General features: G+C 46.1%; 1 protein-coding gene across 3 annotated transcripts in view; it reads left to right on the forward strand.

The window, feature by feature from the left end:
• Window positions 1-23,223, forward strand: part of LOC110532593 (arf-GAP with coiled-coil, ANK repeat and PH domain-containing protein 3) — a 97,900-nt gene that overhangs the window by 39,666 nt on the left and 35,011 nt on the right. For all 3 annotated transcript variants that reach the window (XM_036988610.1, XM_036988611.1, XM_036988612.1), the window contains exons 2-9: window positions 4,158-4,215; window positions 10,833-10,952; window positions 13,168-13,221; window positions 18,208-18,266; window positions 19,548-19,731; window positions 20,427-20,471; window positions 20,597-20,692; window positions 21,292-21,366. In XM_036988610.1, the coding sequence (XP_036844505.1) occupies window positions 4,158-4,215; window positions 10,833-10,952; window positions 13,168-13,221; window positions 18,208-18,266; window positions 19,548-19,731; window positions 20,427-20,471; window positions 20,597-20,692; window positions 21,292-21,366 (691 nt within the window). The remainder of the gene's footprint in view (window positions 1-4,157; window positions 4,216-10,832; window positions 10,953-13,167; window positions 13,222-18,207; window positions 18,267-19,547; window positions 19,732-20,426; window positions 20,472-20,596; window positions 20,693-21,291; window positions 21,367-23,223) is intronic.

Below are 23,223 nucleotides of genomic sequence, written 5' to 3' on the forward strand. Positions count from 1 at the left end.
TAAATAACATTTTAAATATTGATCTCTGGCTCCCTCTTTAGTAGTTTGTGTGTCTTCATTTTTAATCTCAGTGCTTAAAGCATCAGACAAGCTCAGTAGCCTACATATAGTTGATTTTATTCAAACATAGTGTGTGTCTACATATGGAAAAGTACACATTTAAAATTTAGACCACTCGGTTGATGGAAAGAACAGATGACTCTCGGTCAACCAATATTATTTTTAGCCGGGGACAGCCCTATTCCATTCATATTTCACTAGACATCAGTACACACCTTTAACACTGTGTTGAGTCATATACATCAATGTGGTGGACATAGCACTCCTGGTGGTGTGAGTGAGAGAACTATAGACATGTTTATTGTTATTGAGTGGCAGTAAAGGTGTATTGATTAGTTACTAACAGCAGTGGTCCATTGATTAAAGGCTACTCAGCACAGGAAGTGGTCGAGGCTGGAACACCATGTTGTGTCATATAACCTACACACTCCCTGAAGTGTGACTGCTGCGGCCCACTTCGGGGATGGTTACCATGGTGACGCGCCTAGGGACACTGTGCGCATCCATTATGGAAGTCATGTGCAGTGAGACGGGGCGATGGGCGTGAAGGGCCTGGGGGCCAGGGGAAGCAGCTGTCCCTCAAGCCAGCCCGACCACAAAAGAGACACATCTGGAAGGCTAACAGCTGCAGGGGTCCACTCCATGTTAGCTCTGCTAGGCTACTGCAGAGGAGAGACGTGTTGCCTGCAGGGGTCCACTCCATGTTAGCTCTGCTAGGCTACTGCAGAGGAGAGACGTGTTGCCTGCAGGGGTCCACTCTAGTTCTCTGCTATGGACAGGAGGGAAAATGCGCTGCACCTGTGATACAGGACGTTTTTGAACTAAAGCCCTGTCCAACCTAGCTTGTCTATGCTTCACTGTTGTCCTTTATTGCCAATAACAATAGTTATTTAATAACAATATTATTGATTAGAAAAAGGCATACTGTAGGAACTAGGAAGAGTGTTTACCATACATATGCTCAGTCACAAGAAGAACAAGTCTTTAAGAAACTTCAGAAAGAATAAGAGAATAAACTGCAAATGCTTTTTTTTTTAAATGGGTCACCGTTTAAGCATCACGCATTGCAGACACATAAAAGAACCATGACATTACAAGGGTAGTAACTCTGTCATGCTCTCAGAGGCATGAGCAAAATATAGCTCCACAAAAGCAGAGCTGAGGGTGCCTGGGACCCAGGTGTTATCATGTATTAACGTGGCTATGTAAAACTGACATCAGCTATGACAACATTATGAGTTACTTGCAGTAGGATTACTGGTGGGTGCGGTCAGTAAGCCTACACGTCTCGAAGGGGAATCCGTTTAGGTCATTAACAGGGGAATCAGTTTAGGTCATTAACTTGTTGAGTGTAGGGGGCAGTATTTTGATGTTTGGATGAAAAACATACCCAAATGAAACTGCCTATTTCTCAGGCCTAGTATCTAGAATATGCATATACTTGTTAGATTAGGATAGAAAACACTCTAAAGTTTCCAAAACTGTCAAAATATTGTCTGTGAGTATAACAGAACTGATATTGCAGGCGAAAACCTGAGGAAAATCCAACCCGGAAGTGCTGTTTTTCCTGAAAGCTCTCTGTTCCATTGCCTGCCTTCACTCCATTTAAAGGGATATCAACCAGATTCATTTTCCTATGGCTTCCCCATGGTGTAAACAGTCTTTAGACATAGTTTCAGGCTTTTATTTTGAAAAATTTGCGAGAAAGATCACATCGCGTCATTGGATGGCTGGGTGCCAGCAGCGTTTTGCATGCGCAACAGCTTGGAGCAGACATTTTCTCTCTCTCCTATTGAAGAAGCTACAGTCCCGGTTGAAATATTATTGATTATATATTGTAAAAGCAACCTGAGGATTGATTATAAAAAAGGTTTGATATGTTTCTACGAACTTTACGGATACTATTTGGAAATTTTGTCTGCCCGGTCGTGACCGCTCGAGCCTGTGGATTTCTGAACATAACGCGCCAACCAAATGGAGGTATTCTGAATATAAAAATAATCTTTATGGAACAAAATAAACATTTATTGTGTAACTGGGAGTCTCGTGAGTGCAAACATCTGAAGATCATCAAAGGTAAGCGATTCATTTTATTGCTTTTCTGACTTTCGTGACCAATCTACTTGGCTGCTAGCTGTTTGTAATGTTTTGTCAGCTGAGAGAGATGTCCTTACATAAACGCTTGGTATGCTTTCGCCAAAAAGCTTTTTTGAAATCTGACACGCCAGGTGGATTGTTGACGAAAATGATCCTGGTAACGGGATGGGTGCATCAAGAAGTTAACAGGGGAATCTGTTTAGGTCATTAACAGGGGAATCAGTTTAGGTCATTAACAGGGGAATCTATTGAGGTCATTAACAGGGGAATCAGTTTAGATTCCCCTGTTAATGACCTAAACTGATTCCCATGTTAATGACCTAAACAGATTTAGGTCATTAACAGGGGAATCTGTTTAGGTCATTAACAGGGGAATCTGTTTAGGTCATTAACAGGGGAATCCGTTTAGGTCATTAACAGGGGAATCCGTTTAGGTCATTAACAGGGGAATCCGTTTAGGTCATTAACAGGGGAATCCGTCCCCTACTCAGGTCTTCCAGTACCCCCAACATTACATATTTTTGTCAGGGGTTGCAACAAAAATGTGTACTTTTGGGAGTACTCGACGACCGGAGTTGGGAAACACTGGTTTACTGTAGGTTATAAAAACACAGACATATGGTATTGATTAGGAAGGACTGTTTGGTATTGATTAGGCAATATGGTTGGAATCTAATAACTTCTTCCAATATTCCCTGTTTGGAGGAGTCATACATGGTCCAGTTGAATGGGCATACAGTAGTGATAGTAAAGACTCTGGCTGTGGGGGCAGAGAGGAAGACCGTGGCAGACAAGAGCACGTGGTTGTAGGAGCAGAGAGGAAGACCGTGGCAGACAAGAGCACGTGGCTGTAGGAGCAGAGAGGCAGACCGTGGCAGACAAGAGCACGTGGCTGTAGGAGCAGAGAGAAAGACCATGGCAGATGAGAGCACATGGCTGTAGGAGCAGAGAGGAAGACAAGAGCACTTGGCGTCCTACAGTATTTCCCCCTGAGCCTTGAGACTTGCATGCTGTAGCCTGAGTCAGCCAACCGGCCTAATCTAGGTGGAGAAGGAGGAGGAGGGAGATGAGGAGGAGGGAGAGAGGATAGGGAAAAAAAGATGGGGTGAGAAGAGGGAGAGAGAAAGACGGGAAGAAAGGGAGAGAGATGGAGCAGGCCTGGTAGCGACTCATGGCCGATATATGACACAATTACTTTCATCACAGAGAGAGAGAGTGCTGCAGTGCTCTCTCTATCTCCTCTTGTTCTAATGGAAAACGTGCAAGGGACTTAATGCTGCTCGCTGCTAATATGGAGATACATACACAGAGAGCTAAGAGGGAAGAAGAAGCTATGATGTGTTTTCTGATTTACACTGACTGACTCCAGTCAAGTAAAAACCTTCCCAGTCCCACAGGGCAGACAGTGAGAAAGTAGCAGATATACTGTAGATCTGTTTCACTGAGCTGTTATGATTACATTACAGCCCTCCTCCCCGATCCCTCCCTATATCAGTCATCTCACCCTGTGATGTGGTCTCCAAGCCATCTGAGGAAGCTGCCCCAGTGCACACCCACAGCTGAAGCATGTATAAACAGTGGTGTGGGCTAGGAGTGGGCTGTGGCTAGGATAGGGCACTCTTTCACAGCATGGCAGAGGTTCCCATATGCTCTAGGGTGTGGTGGTGGCGGTGACTAGATGAGGGGTTTTTGGGGTGCGACTGTACCACAGCTCTACAGAACATCGTCACTCTCATGTCAGAGTTAAATTGTTCCCAGCCAGCATCTCTTGTTCATTTAGCCAGTTAACACTCCCCAGAGTAATCCCAAACCAGCCTGTATGTCTCGGCTTGAACATGTCTGTGTTCGGATCCAAGAACCTCACTGCCAGCCTAAGATTTATGTAACCCCCCCACTCTTTCCAAGGACATGGGAAATATGTGGTGTGTGTGTATATAGCGAAAAAATGACGATACATACAATGTTACTGTACTAATGAAGTCCTGTTTTTTATCTTGCAGGGCAAACATTGATGAAGTGGAGACGGAGGTGGTAGAGATTGAAGCTAAACTAGACAAGGTAAGAAATCTTTTTTATATTTTTAATATCTCTTATCTTTTTAGCAATCCACAGGAAGCCTTTTCAGATATCCTACATACCTATTATCCCTGTAGTATAAGCCATATTATAAACTGGCTGGTTCGAGCCCTGAATGCTGATTGGTTGACAGCTGTGGTATATCAGACTGTATCACAGGTATGACAAAACTACTCTAATTACGTTGGTAACCAGTTTATAATAGCAATAAGGCACCTCAGGTTCTAGTGGTATATGGCCAACATGTCACAACGGCTAAGTGCTGTATGCAGGCACTCTGCGTTGGCCATATACCACACTTCCTTGTGCCTTATTGCTTAACTAAACCACTGTTGTCCTGCTAAGTGTTGGCTTCTAGTGCTCATAGGTTTTATTTTGATAGAAAGCATGTGATACATCCATTGCAGCATATTTAAGTTATTTTTAATTTACAGTACATCCCATCTCCTACTGCACTGTTAATTAAATGAGATTAGAGACATACAGGACTGTATATGATAGGATTAAAGGATGATGGTGATAGTAGCTAAAACCTCTTAACCTGCTACACTACTGCCTAGAGTGCCCAGTTTACACACACACACTGATTAACAAAGTGGCATGCAGCCCTCCAATCTAGACAATCTGAGTAGGACCATTAGACAGGTTGGAGAATCCTACTATTGTACATTTTCGCCCATCAGTATAACACTGTGTGCTTGTTGTAAATTTGTCTTTGTTAAACCACTGAGTACTGGGTGCAACTAAAAAGGAAAGCATAATCTCACTCAGATTACTTGCTTAATGTTTCAGCAGCTCAGGTTTGTGTGGACTAAACGTGACGTCGCGGGGCGGGGGGGGGGAGGGAAGAGGACTGACAGCATTAGAATGCATTAGACTGGCTTTCAAAGCACTGGGTTACCCTCTAACGAGGGAGCATGATGCTTTGGGTTACCCTCTAACGAGGGAGCATTTTGCTTTGGGTTACCCTCTAACGAGGGAGCATGATGCTTTTGGTTACCCTCTAACGAGGGAGCATGATGCTTTGGGTTACCCTCTAACGAGGGAGCATGATGCTTTGGGTTACCCTCTAATGAGGGAGCCTGATGCTTTGGGTAATTCTCTAAACGAGGGAGCCTGGTGCTTTGGGTTATTCTCTAAACGAGGGAGCCTGATGCTTTGGGTAATTCTCTAAACGAGGGAGCCTGATGCTTTGGGTAATTCTCTAATGAGGGAGCCTGATGCTTTGGGTAATTCTCTAATGAGGGAGCCTGATGCTTTGGGTGATACTCTCAAAATGAGGGAGCCTGATGCTTTGGGTTATTCTATAAATGAGGGAGCCTGATGCTTTGGGTTATCCTCTAAACGAGGGAGCATGATGCTTTGGGTTACCCTCTAACGAGGGAGCATGATGCTTTGGGTTACCCTCTAACGAGGGAGCATGATGCTTTGGGTTACCCTCTAACGAGGGAGCCTGATACTTTGGGTTATTCTCTAATGAGGGAGCCTGATGCTTTGGGTTATTCTCTAACGAGGGAGTCTGATGCTTTGGATTATTCTCTAATGAGGGAGCCTGATGCTTTGGGTTATTCTCTAAACGAAGGAGCCTGGTGCTTTGGGTTATTCTCTAAACAAGGGAGCCTGATGCTTTGGGTAATTCTCTAAACGAGGGAGCCTGATGCTTTGGGTAATTCTCTAATGAGGGAGCCTGATGCTTTGGGTAATTCTCTAATGAGGGAGCCTGATGCTTTGGGTGATACTCTCAAAATGAGGGAGCCTGATGCTTTGGGTTATTCTCTAAATGAGGGAGCCTGATGCTTTGGGTTATCCTCTAAACGAGGGAGCCTGATGCTTTGGGTAATTCTCTAAACGAGGGAGCCTGATGCTTTGGGTAATTCTCTAAACGAGGGAGCCTGATGCTTTGGGTAATTCTCTAAATGAGGGAGCCTGATGCTCTGGGTTATCCTCTAAACGAGGGAGCCTGATGCTTTGTGTTAATGCTCATGATGTCACGAGTCCATCTGTTCTGTTTGACCTTGAATTATGTGTCGGGGAGGTTAGTCTGCTGCTTCACTAACATCACTGTTGGTATCCTGCAGTGGGCTCCAAATGAGCAAGGACAGTGAAAAGTGCATAATGTTTCTGTTTGACAGTATGTGAGGGTAAAAGGCTATTTGGCTCGTCAGGTGTCATGATATAGTGGTTAGCATATAGTTCATACATACTGTAGCTTACATCTTCTGGTATTAACTGTTGAGTAATAAACATACATGAGAACCATATATCAAGTGTTATATCCAAGTTACTCATATGGGTTTGAATTTGCCTCAACAATGTTAACTCTCACCAGAAGCCCAAACCACTAGTGTACTATCACAATACAAAGGGCATTACCGTACACCAACATGACTGTCAAACCACTAGTGTACTGCCACAATACACAGAAGAAGGGCATTGCTGTACACCAACATGAACCCAACTATCAAACCACTAGTCCTGTGGTAGGACTCTCCTCTCAACATAAAACACTGGCAGCCCATGTCCAGTTCACTCCCAGTTCTACAGGGCTTTGAGTGATTAACATGAGAGGATAGGGTTGGTTGGCTAGCCCTGAGTTGAATCTGGCTAGCAGCTGTTAGGAAATGGCACTTTTCTTGAGAAGAGTATCTCGAGCAGAGTGAGAGTGAGAGAGGCTGGTGTTGATTCAATGTCTTGCGAATGTAGAAAGAAACAACAAACATTGTAGTGAACCATATATTAGGCTACATGTCAAAAGTTCAGTTGTCAGCATTTAAACAGTGTGACAAGTATTTGATACACTGACAATTTTGCAGGTTTTCCTACTTACAAAGCATGTAGAGGTCTGTAATTTTTATCATAGGTACACTTCAACTGTGAGAGACGGAATCTAAAACAAAAATCCAGAAAATCACATTGTATCATTTTTAAGTAATTAATTTGTACTTGCACACACTGTTCCCGGCCGCAAACCTGAACCTATAGGGGAGGGTCCGGGTGGGCATCTACCCTCGGTGGCGGCTCCGGTTCTGGACGCAGCCCCCCCTCCTTACGCTGATCCCTCCGCCTTTGTATATCTGGACCGTGGATCATCGCCGGAGGCCCCGGACTGGGAACCGTCGCCGGAGACCCAGGACTGGGGACCGTCGTTGGAGGTTCCGGACCGGGGACCGTCGCCGGAAGCTCTGGACTGGGAACCGTCGCCGGAAGCTCTGGACTGGGATCCGTCGCCGGAAGCTCTGGACTGGGAACTGTCGCCGGAAGCTCTGGACTGGGGACCGTTGCCGGAAGCTCTGGACTGGGAACTGTCGCCGGAAGCTCTGGACTGGGGACCGTCGCCGGAAGCTCTGGACTGGGGACCGTCGCCGGAAGCTCTGGACTGGGGACCGTCGCCGGAAGCTCTGGACTGGGGACCGTCGCCGGAAGCTCTGGACTGTGGTGGCGCACAGGAGGCATGGTGCGTGGGACCGGTACAGGTGGCACCGGGCTGAAGACACACACCTCAGGGCGAGTGCAGGGAGCAGGCACAGGACGTACTGGACTGTGGAGGCACACTGGAGGCCTGGTGCGTGGGACCGGTACAGGTGGCACCGGGCTGAAGACATGCACCTCAGGGCGAGTGCGGGGAAGAGGCACAGGACGTACTGGACTGTGGAGGCGCACTAGAGGACTGGTGCGTGGGACCGGTACAGGTGGCACCGGGCTGAAGACACGCACAGCGCGAGTGCGGGGAGCAGGCACAGGACGTACTGGACTGTGGATGCGCACTGGAGGTCTGCAGCGTAGAGCTGGCACAATCCATCCTATTTTCGCCCTGCAAATGCAGGCGCTGGCACAGGACGCACTGGGCTGTGAAGACGCACTGGAAACACAGTGCGCAGAGCCGGCGCAGGATATCCTGGTCCAAGGAGGTGTACTGGAGACCAGGAGCGCTGAGCCGGCACCATCCGTTCTGGCTGGATGCCCATTCTAGCCTGGCCAATGTGAGGAGCTGGAATAGAGCGCACCGGGCTATGAATACGAACTGGAGACATTGTGCGCATCACTGCGTAACACGGTGTCTGACAAGTCACACGCTCCCCACGGTAAGCATGAGGAGTTGGCTCAGGTCTCCAACCTGACTCAGCCAATCTCCCTGTGTGCCTCCCCCCCCAAAAAAATTTGGGAGCTGCCTCTCGGGCTTCTGTGCTAGCTGTGTCCCCTCGTATCGTCGTCGTTCCTCCTGCGCTATCTCCATCTGCTTCCATGGTAGGCAATCCTTTCCAGTCATGATTTCCTCCCACGTCCAGTATCCTTTACCATCCAAAATCTCGTCCCATGTCCATGATGTCTGCTCCTCCTGGCCATGCTGCTTGGTCCGTATAAAGATGAGACCAAGGCGCAGCGTGAGTAGAGCTCCACATGTTTTTAATAAAACTGAAACTCAGCAAAACAAAACAAACAAGCACAAACGAAACGTGAAGCTATACGAATAGTGCAGACAGGCAACTAAACATAGAACAAGATCCCACAAACACCAAAGGGAAATGGCTACCTAAATGTGATCCCCAATCAGAGACAACGATAAACAGCTGTCTCTGATTGGGAACCATATAAGGCCAACATAGATATACAAAAACCCCTAGACCTACAAAACTCTAGACACACAAAAACCCTAGACAATACAAAAACCCAATACAAAAACTAGCATACCCACCCTAGTCACACCCTGACCTAACCAAAAGATAAAGAAAACAAAGATATCTCAGGTCTGGGCGTGACAGCCGTTGCCAGAGAATTGAACATTCATTTCTTTACCAATGTCGTTTTAGAGAATTTGGCAGTACGTCCAACCGGCCTCACAACCTCAGACCACGTGTAACTACACGTGCCCTCCACATCCGGCTTCTTTACCTGCGGGATCGTCTGAGACCAGCCACCCGGACAGCTGATGAAACTGTGGGTTTGCACAACCCAATAGTATTTGCACAAACTGTCAGAAACCATCTTGGGGAAGCTCATCTGCATCCTCAACATCCTACCAGGGGCTTGACCTGACAGCAGTTCAGCATCATAACTGACTTTAGTTGGCAAATGCTCACCTTCGATAGCCACTGGCACGCTGGAGAAGTGTGCTCTTCATGGATGCTCCCGGTTTCAACTGTACCGGGAAGATGGCTTGTATGGCGTCGTGTGGGCGAGCAGCTTGCTGATGTCATCATTGTGAACAGAGTGCCCCATGGTGGCGGTGGGGTTATGGTATGGGCAGCCATAAGCTACGGACAATGAACACAATTGCATTTTATCGATGGCAATCTGATCACAGAGATACCGTGATCAGATCCATACCTATAACGACATAAGGCGAGACCCAGACGCAGACACAGGAGGCAGATGGTTTGAGTTCTGCTATATATTAGAATCCAATGGATAGACAAAAGGCAGGTCGGGGACAGGCAAGAGTTCATAGCCAGGGCAGAGTCCAAAACGGTACAGGGCGTCAGGCAGGCTCGAGGTCAGGGGCAGGCAGAGTGGTCAGGCAGGCGGGCTCAGAGTCAGGACAGACAAGGATCAAAACCAGGAGGATGAGAAAAAGAGAGACTGGGGGAAAAAAACAGGAGCTGAGAGAAAACTGCTGGTTGACTTGGCAAACAAGACGAACTGGCACAGACAGACAGAAAACACAGGTATAAATACCAAGGGGATAATGGGGAAGATGGGTGACGACAAGCACAAGGACAGGTGAAACTGATCAGGGTGTGACAATACCAGATACGGACTGTTTTTTTTTTACCCTATCTGTGACCAACAGATGCATATCTGTATTCCCAGTCATATGAAATCCATAGATAAGGGCATCATTTATTTATGTAAATTGACTGAGTTCCTCATATGAACTGTAAATCTTTGAAATTGTTGCATGTTGCGTTTATATTTTTGTTCAGTGTAGTAATGTGACTTGTGATCTTTCTGTGTATTCGTCAGTGTGTGGATTGGAAGAGTATTTGGGCAGTTACAGTAGATCCTGGCCTATGCTAAACCATAGAGTAGATACATCAGTTGATAGATGTATCTTTGTGGTTATAACCAACAAGTCTTCACAGTTAAACACTCTGGTTTTAATTCTCCAGTCCTGGACCACATTTCCCCCTCAGTAGTGACATGCGTGTTTAGTTGCATTCTTATGTCACAGGTTAACATGTGAGAATGTTCTCCACCACACCACACATTACCGTGGGTGATACAGTATGATCATGGAGGGGGCTAAAACCAACATGCAACCAACCGTAGGACGTAATCACCAAGTGTGGTGAGCATGTTTTTAAATGCAGAAAAGGGTTAGGTGGGAATATGATGCAGGTATTTGCTGTGGGAAAAATATGGTATGCTGCAAGAGCATCAGTGATATAATCACATGGACGGCCCATTTCAAGGTTATCTCACCAGTCCATTTACAAGCCAGAGAAAGTCCCTCTACTGTACACAGTATTTAAGAATGGAATCGACTTGTATGTAGCGAGATATATAATTTGATGTTCTGTATACAGACCCTACTTTCCTCTACTTACCCCCACACACTCACTCATTCTCTCTGTCTTTCTCTCTCTTTTCTCCTCCCCTAGCTGGTGAAGCTATGCAGTGGGATGATCGAGGCAGGGAAGGCGTATGTCAGTGCCAACAAACTCTTTGTGAATGGAATCCGGGACCTGTCCCAACAATGCAAGAAGGATGAGATGATCTCGGTGAGGTTCAGTTGGATCCAGAATAAATTTCAAGTCTATTCAACACTCATCTATTGGTTAGGTTACAGCCTCATAACCTTGTTATTGTACACACTGACTGAATATCTATCACATACTACACATAACGGTACATCTATGTTTTCTGGATATTTAAGGCTCATCACATAACTTGTCTCCCTATGTACATACTACTAAACTCAGCAAACAAAGAAACTCACTGTCAACTGCGTTTATTTTCAGAAAATGTAACGTGTAAATATTTGTATGATCATACAAGATTCAACAACTGAGACATAAACTGAACAAGTTCCACAGACATGTGACTACAGAAATTGAATAATGTGTCCCAGTAACAAAGGGGGGGGGGTCAAAATCAAAAGTGACAGTCAGTATCTGGTGTGGCCACCAGCTGCATTAAGTACTACAGTGCATCTCCCCCTCACGGACTGCACTCGATGTACCAGTTCTTGCTGTGAGATGTTACCCCGCTCTTCCACCGAGGCACCTGCAAGTTCCCGGACATTTCTGGGGGGAATGGCCCTAGCCCTCACCCTCCGATCCAACAGGTCCCAGACGTGCTCAATGGGATTGAGGCTCTTCGCTGGCCATGGCAGAACACTGACATTCCTGTCTTGTAGGAAATCACGCATAGAATGAGCATTATGGCTGGTGGCATTGTCATGCTGGAGGGTCATGTCAGGATGAGCCTGCAGGAAGGGTACCACATGAGGGAGGAGGATGTCCTCCTAACGCTCATTCCTTCGACGATAAACGCAAATCCGATCGCCACGCCCAGTGAGACAAAACTGCGACTCGTCAGTGAAGAGCACTTTTTGCCAGTCCTGTCTGGTCCAGCGACGGTGGGTTTGTGCCCATAGGCGACGTTGTTGTCGGTGATGTCTGGTGAGGGCCTGCCTTACAACAGGCCTACAAGCCCTCAGTCCAGCCTCTCTCAGCCTATTGTGGACAGTCTGAGCACTGATGGAGGGATTGTGCGTTCCTGGTGTAACTCAGTTGTTGTTGCCATCCTGTACCTGTCCTGCAGGTGTGATGTTCGAATGTACCGATCCTGTGCAGGTGTTGTTACACGTGGTCTGCCACTGCGAGGACGATCAGCCGTCCGTCCTGTCCCCTTGTAGCGCTGTCTTAGGCGTATCACAGTACGGACATAGCAATTTATTGCCCTGGCCACATCTGCAGTCCTCATGTCTCCCTGCAGTATGCCTAAGGCATGTTCACGCAGATGAGCAGGGACCCTGGGCATCTTTCTTTTGGTGTTTTTTCCAGAGACAGTAGAATGGCTTCTTTAGTGTCCTAAGTTTTCATAACTGTGACCTTAATTGTCTACCGTCTGTAAGCTGTTAGTGTCTTAACAACCGTTCCACAGGTGCATGTTCATTAATTGTTTATGGTTCATTGAACAGGCATGGGAAACAGTGTTTAAACCCTTTACAATGAAGATCTGTGAAGTTATTTGGATTTTTACAAATTATCTTTGAAAAACAGGGTCCTGAAAAAGGGACGTTTCTTTTTTTGCTGCGTTTATAAAACATTTGGTTGAATGTCATGGGCTCTCTACTTAATGCTTAGTCTTGGGAGTGGTTGGTGCTTTCCTGCTCTCTGACCGCATGCCTGAGTAAGTCTGTGTGTAAACCTGAATACTCTACTAATGGATTAGTCAGTGTCAGAGGAGGAATCAGGCCTGGAGTGGGGACTTACTACAGTACGTCTTGGCCAGGCTTTCAAGACCAGCGTCTCCAGTACTTTCCAGAGCTGATTGTCCACCAACATTAAGGACTGCTAGTGCTTGGCTTCCCAATAGGTTTACCCTTATGTCTAATTCTGAGGATCAATTATGCTCTTATTTGTCATTTTTCATTGTACAAATATAAAAGAGCCTGGCCTCCAGTGATGTTTCCCTTAGTTTTGTTCTCTTAATGTTGTACAATATGGGGGAAACAATCCTCTTTTTTACTACAAATGTTAGTGTCAACCAGTAAAATGGACCAATTTAAACTTAATTTGACTATTTGTGTATGTAAATTAGCTACTTTCATCAATAAAATTAATCAAAATGTGCACTCTTGTATTTTTTTGTAGCTCTTGGACTTGGCATAGCAGCATTAGCAAAGTGAACTGGATCTCTCGGTCTCTAATCTTGTTAATATGCTGTAATACAATATTCTGAAGCTATTGTGTCTTGTTTTCCTTGCAGGAGTGCCTGGAGAAGTGTGGGGAGAGCCTCCAGGAAATAGTCAACTACCACATGGTAAGTCTCCCCCCCCTCTCTTCCCCAAACTGTCCCCACATACTCTAGTCCAGATACTGTATGTCCATAGGGACCAGGCAGCACTGAGCACAGTGATTTCATCACATCTTGAAATGCTAACATGGACCGGCATTTAGGCCTCGCAAGGGTCTCCTATTCCCTCTAACACAAGCCTGGGGGGTCAGTCTGACCTGGCTTTAAATGATTCAACATGCAGCAACATTTCATTCACAAATCATTCAATGTCTCTTTTTCTCGGTTATTTGATGGCTGTCCTGACTCTCTGTGGTCGCGTAACTATGACCATCTGCAAATCAGCACACTTTCTTGAAGGTCAATTCCACCACTTTTCAACCTGATCGTGGACTACAGGATGCTGATCGTGTACTATAGGAAAAGTCTCATTAACATCGACAGGACTGAAGTGGAGACTGGTGGGGCAGAGACTGGGGGGGAGAGACTGGGGGGGGGGCTGGGAAAGAGACTGTGGGAGGTGCGGGCTTATTGCCAAGTCTTAATGTAATTAAACAGTTACTTACCAGTATTTATTTGCACACATTCCCTGGATAATCAGCAGGGGTACAGCAAATGTGACCATCCAGAGCTGTGAAGCTGGCAGCTGTAGACAAAGCACCCCTGTAGACAAAGCACCCCCAAAGCACCCCTTCACGTTCCCTGTAAGGATCAGCCAGGAGGGATTCTCTAGATCCTGGTCCAGGGGAGGGGGATTCTGCTACATTTAGATTGGATTCTCTGCGTTAGTAGAATTCTCAAGTGGGATGACAAGATCTGAGGCCTCATTTATCAACTTTGCATAAATTTAACACTAAATATCTGCATGCGCCATTTCTGAAAATATGTTTTGGGGTATATTTTGTGCGTACGCAAAGTTTCTAAACGAGGCCCCTGGTCTCTTGGGCATGGTAACTGTTGATGGATGAGAGGAGACAGTGGGATTCTAGCATTACACCAAAAGCATTCCTGCAACCTTTCCATGCAGAGAGTTAGTGTTATGGTTAGTTTATACTAGAGGTTGACCGATTATGGTTTTTCAACGCCGATACCGATTATTGGAGGACCGAGAAAAGCTGATACCGATTAAATCGGCCAATTTTTATATATATATATATTTGTAATAATGACAATTACAACAATACTGAATTAACACTTTTTAAAAAACTTAATATAATAGATAAATAAAAATAACGTTTGAGTTCCTTGCTCAGAACATGAGAACATACAGTGGGGCAAAAAAGTATTTAGTCAGCCACCAATTGTGCAAGTTCTCCCACTTAAAAAGATGAGAGAGGCCTGTAATTTTCATCATAGGTACACTTCAACTATGACAGACAAAATGGGGAAAAAAATCCAGAAAATCACATGAGAAAAATAAAGGCTCCTCTGTCCTCCACTCGTTACCTGTATTAATGGCACCTGTTTGAACTTGTTATCAGTATAAAGTCCATAGAAACTCTATCCACCACCCCTGTTTCTGTCTTGGTAGATGGATCAGTGAACCTCTCCCCAGTCGGCAGACGACAGTCTCTCTTTCCTCACACAGGGAGCACCTGTGTCATCTTGGCCTATTAAGACAATTTATCTCCAGCCGCTCTGCCTCCACACACACAGGCTGCTGTCACCATAAAGCAGCTACACACAGGCTGCTGTCATCTCAGGCTGCTGTCACCACAAAGCAGCTACACACAGGCTGCTGTCACCACAAAGCAGCTACACACAGGCTGCTGTCACCACAGGCTTCTGTCATCTCAGGCTGCTGTCACCACAAAGCAGCTACACACAGGCTGCTGTCACCATAAAGCAGCTACACACAGGCTGCTGTCATCTCAGGCTGCTGTCACCACAAAGCAGCTACACACAGGCTGCTGTCACCACAAAGCCGCTACACACAGGCTGCTGTCACCACAGGCTTCTGTCATCTCAGGCTGCTGTCACCACAAAGCAGCTACACACAGGCTGCTGTCACCATAAAGCAGCTACACACAGGCTGCTGTCATCTCAGGCTGCTGTCACCACAAAGCAGCTACACACAGGCTGCTGTCACCACAGGCTTCTGTCATCTCAGGCTGCTGTCACCACAAAGCAGCTACACACAGGCTGCTGTCACCACAAAGCAGCTACACACAGGCTGCTGTCACCACAGGCTGCTGTCACCACAGGCTGCTGTCACCACAAAGCAGCTACACACAGACTGCTTTCACCACAAAGCAGCTACACACAGACTGCTGTCACCACAAAGAAGCTACACACAGACTGCTGTCACCACAGGCTGCTGTTGCCGCAAAGCAGCCCGGGAATGCCCCAGGCTGCTCAACACAACCCTACCGCTGAGCTGAGCCAGGCTGCTCAACACAACCCTACCGTTGAGCCAGGCTGCTCAACACAACCGTTGAGCCAGGCTGCTCAACACAACCCTACCGCTGAGCTGAGCCAGGCTGGGCTAGGAAACCCCTCAGCACTTTTCTGTGTCTAGTCTACACACACACACACACACAGTGAGCAACCTGGAGGTATGTTAACTACAAACCTCTCTAGTTAAAACTCTGTGGGTTACTGACGCAGAGCAAGCAGTCACTTCAATCCTCCCCCAGGCTATTCATCAACATGTCAGATGGACATCCCATGAGGGTGTCCACTCTTGTCAACCACTAGTGTTTATGTCCAGGCCCTACAGGCCTTGTTGATTGGATTTGAATTATCCACGTGTCTGGGAGATTTCTTGGTTGCACAAGATTTCAATTCTCACTTGCTGTTTTGTGGATTATGATCTTAGATGAGACAAAGCAGAATAATCGCCACACACAGCGACAGAGAGAGATGTTGCTGTTTAGTGTTTTCCCTCTGCCTTGCCAAACTCGGCACCCGCCTCCTAAGACACCGCTTCATTTGAGAGCGATCCTACAAACCTTTAGAAGGGTCAGAAGCACAAAAAGCAGAGGCCTAACTCTCTGATTAGCATATTTATGGCTGGTTGGATGAGGCAAAGTCTCGTGTAAAAAAAAGGAATTCCCTCATTTGCTAATCAAGTGGGGTGCTAGATCCTGACCTGATGGGAGAAACACACTACACTTCCAACAGGAAGGACTGTTCTGGTGCACTCCTCCCTCTGTCTCTCTACCGCTTTCTCTCCTTCTTTCTCTGCTCTCTCTCATTATCTCACTATCTGTTTCTCTCACTCTCTCTCTTTCTCCTTCTCTCTCTTTCTCCTCTCTCTTTCTCCTTCTCTCTCTGCTCTCTCTCGTTTTCTCACTCTCTTTCTCCTTCTCTCTCTTTCTCCTCTCTCTTTCTCCTTCTCTCTCTTTCTCCTTCTCTCTCTTTCTCCTTCTCTCTCTCTTGCCTTCTTTGGACCCAGTGAAGTTTATAGAGTAATAAAACAGTGTAAATACCTTGTGGTTTACACCAGTACTCTGTAGCATTGTGGTTACAACTTCTGGTGTTAATTGATGAAAATGACATGGCTCGTGGTGGTGTTAGGTTTGCCTTGCTGACGTATGTGGTCTAAAAGTCTTAATAAAATTATCTTGTGACGTCATTGTAATTGTATGTTGATCCACAGGTATGTTATTTTCCGTGTACTAAGATCACTCAATGCTGTGTTCAAATCATGTGCCGTAGTTACTGTATGTGGTTGAGGGTTTACTTTGGTCAACCCACTCCTAAAATTCATCCCAAATCTGCTTTCTAATCTGGACACAGCCAATCTCCCAGCTGCCAATCACTTTGTCCCTCAATCAGAGAGAGGATGGGCCACCATCCACCCTACCTCTGACCTAACCCTGCTACTCGCTAAACACGGACATCAAATTCAATTGTGTTATGGGCAAAACCAGAAAAGAACCATTTGCTCTCTTCACCATGTACTGTTCTGTAGCTGTGGTAAAGATTCAGTAGTGCCGCCACATTTGTACCCAAAGCCTCTCTTCACTCTCTCACTGTCTTCCTCCCCTCCCTTTCCCTCTCTCGCCCCCCTCCTCCCCTCTCTCTCGCGCCCTTCCTCCCCTCCCTTTTCCTCTCTCGGTCCCTTCCTCCTCTCTCTCCCCCTCTTGCGCCCTTCATCCCCTCCCTCTCCCTCTCGCGACCTTCCCTCTCTCTCTCTCCCTCTCTCTCTTCCTCCACTCCCTCTCTCGCTCCCTTCCTCCCCTCCCCTCTCTCTCTCTCTCTCCCTCTCTCCCCTCTCTCTCTTCCTCCCCTCCCTCTCTCGCTCCCTTCCTCCCCTCCGCTCACTCTCTCTTACTCCACTCCCTCTCTCTCTCGCTCGCTCCCTTCCTCCCTCCCTTTCTTGCTCCCTTCCTCCCCCTCCCTCTCTCGCTCCCTTCCTCCCCTCCGCTCACTCTCTCTTACTCCACTCCCTCTCTCGCTCGCTCCCTTCCTCCCATCCCTCTGTCGCTCCCTTCCTCCCCTCCCTCTCTCGCTCCCTTTCCCTCTCTCGCTCTCTTCCTCCCCCCCCTTTCCCTCTCTCGCTCCCTTTCTCCCTCCCTCTCTCCCTGCCCCAGTAACCTATTTTACTGCAGCCGCAGCATGGCATGTATTGATGTGAAAGCTGAATTGTGATTAAATGAACTATTATGATTGTAAAAATGAAAAACAGCAATCGCTGTGAATGTCCTTAGAATAAGAGAGGAAAGGGGGGGATTTTGAATGAAAGAGAGGATCTGGGGTGTAGTGTATGTGAGTGTGTTTGTCAGCACGTGTGTTATTCGTTTCACAATACTTGTATGCGTGGAAAGGGTGATCTCAATTTGTATTTGCATTGAATTAATTTTAGAATTAATGTTATAAATCCAGTCCTGTATCGCCCCCTGTTGGTTGAGATTGTATGTTACTGAAGGATGATCAACAGCACTGTAAAATCAGAAACCTCTCAGGATCTACATTTGTGGGCACAAAATAAGTTACATACATGCTCAAAACCTCTACCTCCACATTTGTGACCAACACATGCTAATGGAAACTCCTTTTGTGTTTCAGATTCTGTTTGATCAAGCCCAGAGATCTGTGAAGCAGCAGCTGCACAACTTTGTGAAAGAGTAAGTTTAAAACAACGTTGTCTCATGCTGTCTCTCCTATATAACTATGTAGCTTGAGACCATTTCTCACACACCCAACGTCTCCTTGTTTGGCCTGGAAGCTTTACTGATTTATGGTGTTGGTGGACAACATCATAGGTGTGAAGCAGACAGACTATCCCCAGTCTCAGGACCTTTTACCTGGGAAAAGTCAGGGGTCATGGCCCTGGTCCTGTTTCTGTCTTAACCTCCCGGGAAAAGCTGGGGTGAACTGGAAGGGAGAATAAGGAACACGCGTCTCTAACAAACTTAATTCTCCTTGGTGAATGGTCCAACCACAGGCAGTATTGTCATTCCCAACCACGTATTCAACATACCAGTCCTTGGTGAATCTGTCAACCACAGGCAGTATTGTCATTCCCAACCACGTATTCAACATACCAGTCCTTGGTGAATCTGTTAACCACAGGCAGTATTGTCATTCCCAACCACGTATTCAACATACCAGTCCTTGGTGAATCTGTCAACCACAGGCAGTATTGTCATTCCCAACCACGTATTCAACATACCAGTCCTTGGTGAATCTGTCAACCACAGACAGTATTGTCATTCCCAACCACGTATTCAACATACCAGTCCTTGGTGAATCTGTCAACCACAGACAGTATTGTCATTCCCAACCACGTATTCAACATACCAGTCCTTGGTGAATCTGTCAACCACAGACAGTATTGTCATTCCCAACCACGTATTCAACATACCAGTCCTTGGTGAATCTGTCAACCACAGACAGTATTGTCATTCCCAACCACGTATTCAACATACCAGTCATTGGTGAATCTGTCAACCACAGGCAGTATTGTCATTCCCAACCACGTATTCAACATACCAGTCATTGGTGAATCTGTCAACCACAGGCAGTATTGTCATTCCCAACCACGTATTCAACATACCAGTCCTTGGTGAGTCTGTCAACCACAGACAGTATTGTCATTCCCAACCACGTATTCAACATACCAGTCCTTGGTGAATCTGTCAACCACAGACAGTATTGTCATTCCCAACCACGTATTCAACATACCAGTCCTTGGTGAATCTGTCAACCACAGACAGTATTGTCATTCCCAACCACGTATTCAACATACCAGTCCTTGGTGAATCTGTCAACCACAGACAGTATTGTCATTCCCAACCATGTGTTCCACTTACCCCTGTTATCTGGTCAGGTACAACTAAAGGAATCACATGAAGTGTCCCTTGTTAAACCCAATCTCGCTGTCATCCCCAATTTCTCATTCTCAGGGATGTCCGTAAGTTCAAGGAGACCAAGAAGCAATTTGACCGCATGCGTGAGGACATGGAGATAGCCCAGGTGAAGAACGCCCAGGCTCCCAGGAACAAGCCCCACGAGGTGGAGGAGGCCACCGGAACACTCAGTATCACCAGGAAGTGCTTCAGACACCTGGCCCTCGACTACGTACTTCAGGTGAGACAGACAACATAACCAGAGTAATACATGGACTTAGATCCCTTTGGATCCTGTAGGTCTAGAATAGAATAGAATAGAATATAGAATATCTCAGCATTGTTATAGCTTGGCATGCCCACATGTTGTCTCCTCTGTCTCCGGACAGTTACTAAATTTGCCTCTGGGAACAGAGTGACTGATGTGGTGTGATCGCTGTAGCTTCCTCTGTGTGCAGTATGTATTGTGTCTGCCGGCACTAACGTCCTCTCTGCTCTAATTTGGAGTGTGTGTGTGTCTGTGTGACCCTGTTTGGTTTAATTGAAAGTGGCAGAAGGCAGAGAAGGTCACGGGTGTGTCTGAAGATTTATTCTAGAGACCTCTCAAATGTCGCGCAATATCTCATTTAGGTTTGCATCGTTCTTTAAGATAACCAATGAGCTGAATGTCTGAATTATTTGTTTTATCCCAAAAAAATGCCAACATGATGGCCATGATTAGTTGATATATAGAGCATCACAGTATCATGTTGATTTCATGTGATTTAGTTCATAACATACAACAAAGAGACAGGCAGGACTGAAGGACACAAATGTTGTATATTGTTGGTCACTATACTGACAACAGTGAGATGTATCTATTGTCCACAAGAGGGAGATGTTTCAATGCACAGTAGTATCAGATAAGACTGTTAATGACCTCTTCCCCTCTTGCAGATCAACGTCCTTCAAGCCAAGAAGAAGTTTGAGATCCTAGATGCTGTAAGTGCCCTTAACGTCTGATCCATCACTATAGAGTACTGTGCTGTAGAGTGAGTGTTTTGTTGTTTTTAAAAACACACCAATAATTTATTGCTTATATTATCCTGTCTGTCTCTCCCCTGCAGATGCTGTCCTTCATGCATGCCCAGTACTCCCTCTTTCAGCAGGGCTACAACCTGCTGGATGAGATTGACCCCTACATGAAGAAGCTGGCTGCTGAGGTGAGCTTCACCACCTCCCTCACCACCCTCATCCAGAGCCACAGCCAGCCTACTGCTGTGCTGTTAGCCCCTAAACCCTGCGTCCTGATTGGTATTAGATTATTTCCAATCAGAACCATCGACCCAGGCAGAGTTGCATCACCAATGGATGCGCTGTCCGCTGCTGTGCTGTCTGTTTACATAACAGTGCATTAGCCTTCGGATTTGACTATGGGAAACTTCTGACGTTATCTGTTTAAAAAATCCCTGAATGTGCTGGGTGGTTGACGTAGCAGGTACAGTGTTAGTGAAAGACTTCAGCAGTATAGTATCCCGTCAGGTGGAATACATGTACAGTATGCTGAATAGTGAAACAGACCTGAGTCAGTGCTTCATTACAAAACATTGACCTCTCACGTCATTGCGTTTGGGCTCTGGTAGTTCCAAGTGCTCTAGTCAATTGCTGAGCATCCCTCTTGAATCAATCTGACTGCTATGTTGGAATTGCCCATGCTTAAAATGAAGCGCTTCCATGGATATTTTTGGCTTAAGCTCTTCTCTACTCACACATCTGAGCTGTGTGACCAACCTCATCTGAGTGTGTTTTTTTTTTCTTCCAGTTGGATCAGTTGGTGATTGACTCGGCCATGGAGAAGAGGGATATGGAACACAAGCACGCCACCATACAGCAGAGGGTAAGCAAGCAGCTATTTCACATTTCTCCCTTTCCTCTGGAAGTTGGCGAGGTCTGGGTCTGGGACTGGCTTTGCTGGCCTGTTGGGTATACTAAAAAACAGGATCAAGGCGTTAGCCAAAAAATAAGCTTGAAATGGGCACGATCTAATTGATTCAACAAACAAGAACACATATCTAAGTTTCACTTTTATGACGAACCAGAAGATCAGTAGTTATTTATGTTTGCTTGTCAAAGTTAGCGGGCTAACTCATTGATCCTAATTTATAGTATACCCCTCTGGTTCCATACTGCAGTGGCTCCCAACTCCAGTCCTTCAGTACCCCCAAAAGCACACAATTATGTTGTAGCTTCAGATAAGCACACCTGATTCAATTTGTCAACTAATCATCAAGCCCTAAATTAGTTGAATCAGGTGAGTTTATTTGGGGATACAACAAAAATGTGTGCTGTTGGGGGTACTGGAGAACTGGATTGGGGAAACACTGCCATACTGGATGTGCCATAGCCATGACTCCTCTATCGTTGCCATGCACCATACATGTATGGCTTGATAATGATGGAAGAGGTGTAGGGGACTACGTCTGGGCTAGTCTTCTGTGAGTTGGCCATGTCTGTACTGGGGTTGGGCTGGGAGTTTGGCTGTGTTTTAAGGCACACATTACACGTCAGAGCTCCCTCCAGTCCAGTGACTCCACCACCTGGCTCTGACTGTCTTCTGCTATGACTGGGGGATTAGGAAGGAGACTGGTGAGCGTTTTGATTAGTCTGCCTCAGAAAGGCCGGTCATTGATTTAATCAGGTGAATGAATCAGGTGGAATGAAGTGCTTTAAAGAGGCTAATGATCTCAGTTGTGTCTACTGTAAATAACAATGCTCAGCACTTTTGGTATATGCTAGGCTAGCTAATCACTGAGCTAATCCAGTAAAATGCTGACAATTGAAATGTGTGTTCTCTCTGTCATAGTCTCTGATGTTATTTTAGTGTTTTCACAGATCATTTTGGTCTCAGATGCAGGTCCCCTGTGCAATGCTATATTTACTGGCAAATGTACCTGTCTGTTTGCTGTGACTGTTTGCTGTCAGTTTGATGTGAAACTGACAGCAAACAGACAGCTACATTTGAGGAAAAATCTAAATAAAATTGATTTCAAGAGTGTCATTTTTGTTGAACTCTTATTAAGAACTTTCCATTTCATGACATGTCAAATGTGGGAAACAAACACAGAAGGCAATAGTTCCTCAACACTCAGGAAGTCTGTCCTGTCTGTCCATGTCTGTTTGTGCTGTCCTGCCAACTCCTACAACAATGACCGTAGGGAAGACAGCCCAAACAGATCTGGGACCAGGCTAGTCCTGTCCTGGTTGTGAATGTATAATCCCTGGCCTGTTGACTGGGACTTCCTGAGTTCCTCATGATCTCCATATGAATGAGACACTATAGGGTCCAGTCTCAGGGTCCAGAGCCCCAGGAGCAATACTAATTTACCTCAGGAAGGATCAGTAGCCATCTGTCCATCTGCCTGCAGACCACCAGGCAAGCAGCCCTGGAAACCCCACTCACACCAGGCTACTGCCCATAGTCTGCAGACAGACCAACAGGAGAGTGCAGAATGGGTGTGAGCCCAGCAGTTATTGATCTGTTTATGCCCCAGTGCTTCTAAACACAAGCATCAAACTAACACATTCCACTGGCAAGTGGTAGTTTGTGTTAGTTTGATGCCTGTGAAAATTATGTCAGCATCTGATCACAAGTTAAATGTAGGCTATGCTTTTATAGGGCTGGTCATTTTAAAGAAGAGCTCAAATATCAGAGATAGTAGCTAGGTTTACATCTAGATTTTCATGTGAATATTCT

This window comes from Oncorhynchus mykiss, chromosome 9, assembly GCF_013265735.2.
Source record: "Oncorhynchus mykiss isolate Arlee chromosome 9, USDA_OmykA_1.1, whole genome shotgun sequence".
NCBI lineage: Eukaryota > Metazoa > Chordata > Actinopteri > Salmoniformes > Salmonidae > Oncorhynchus > Oncorhynchus mykiss.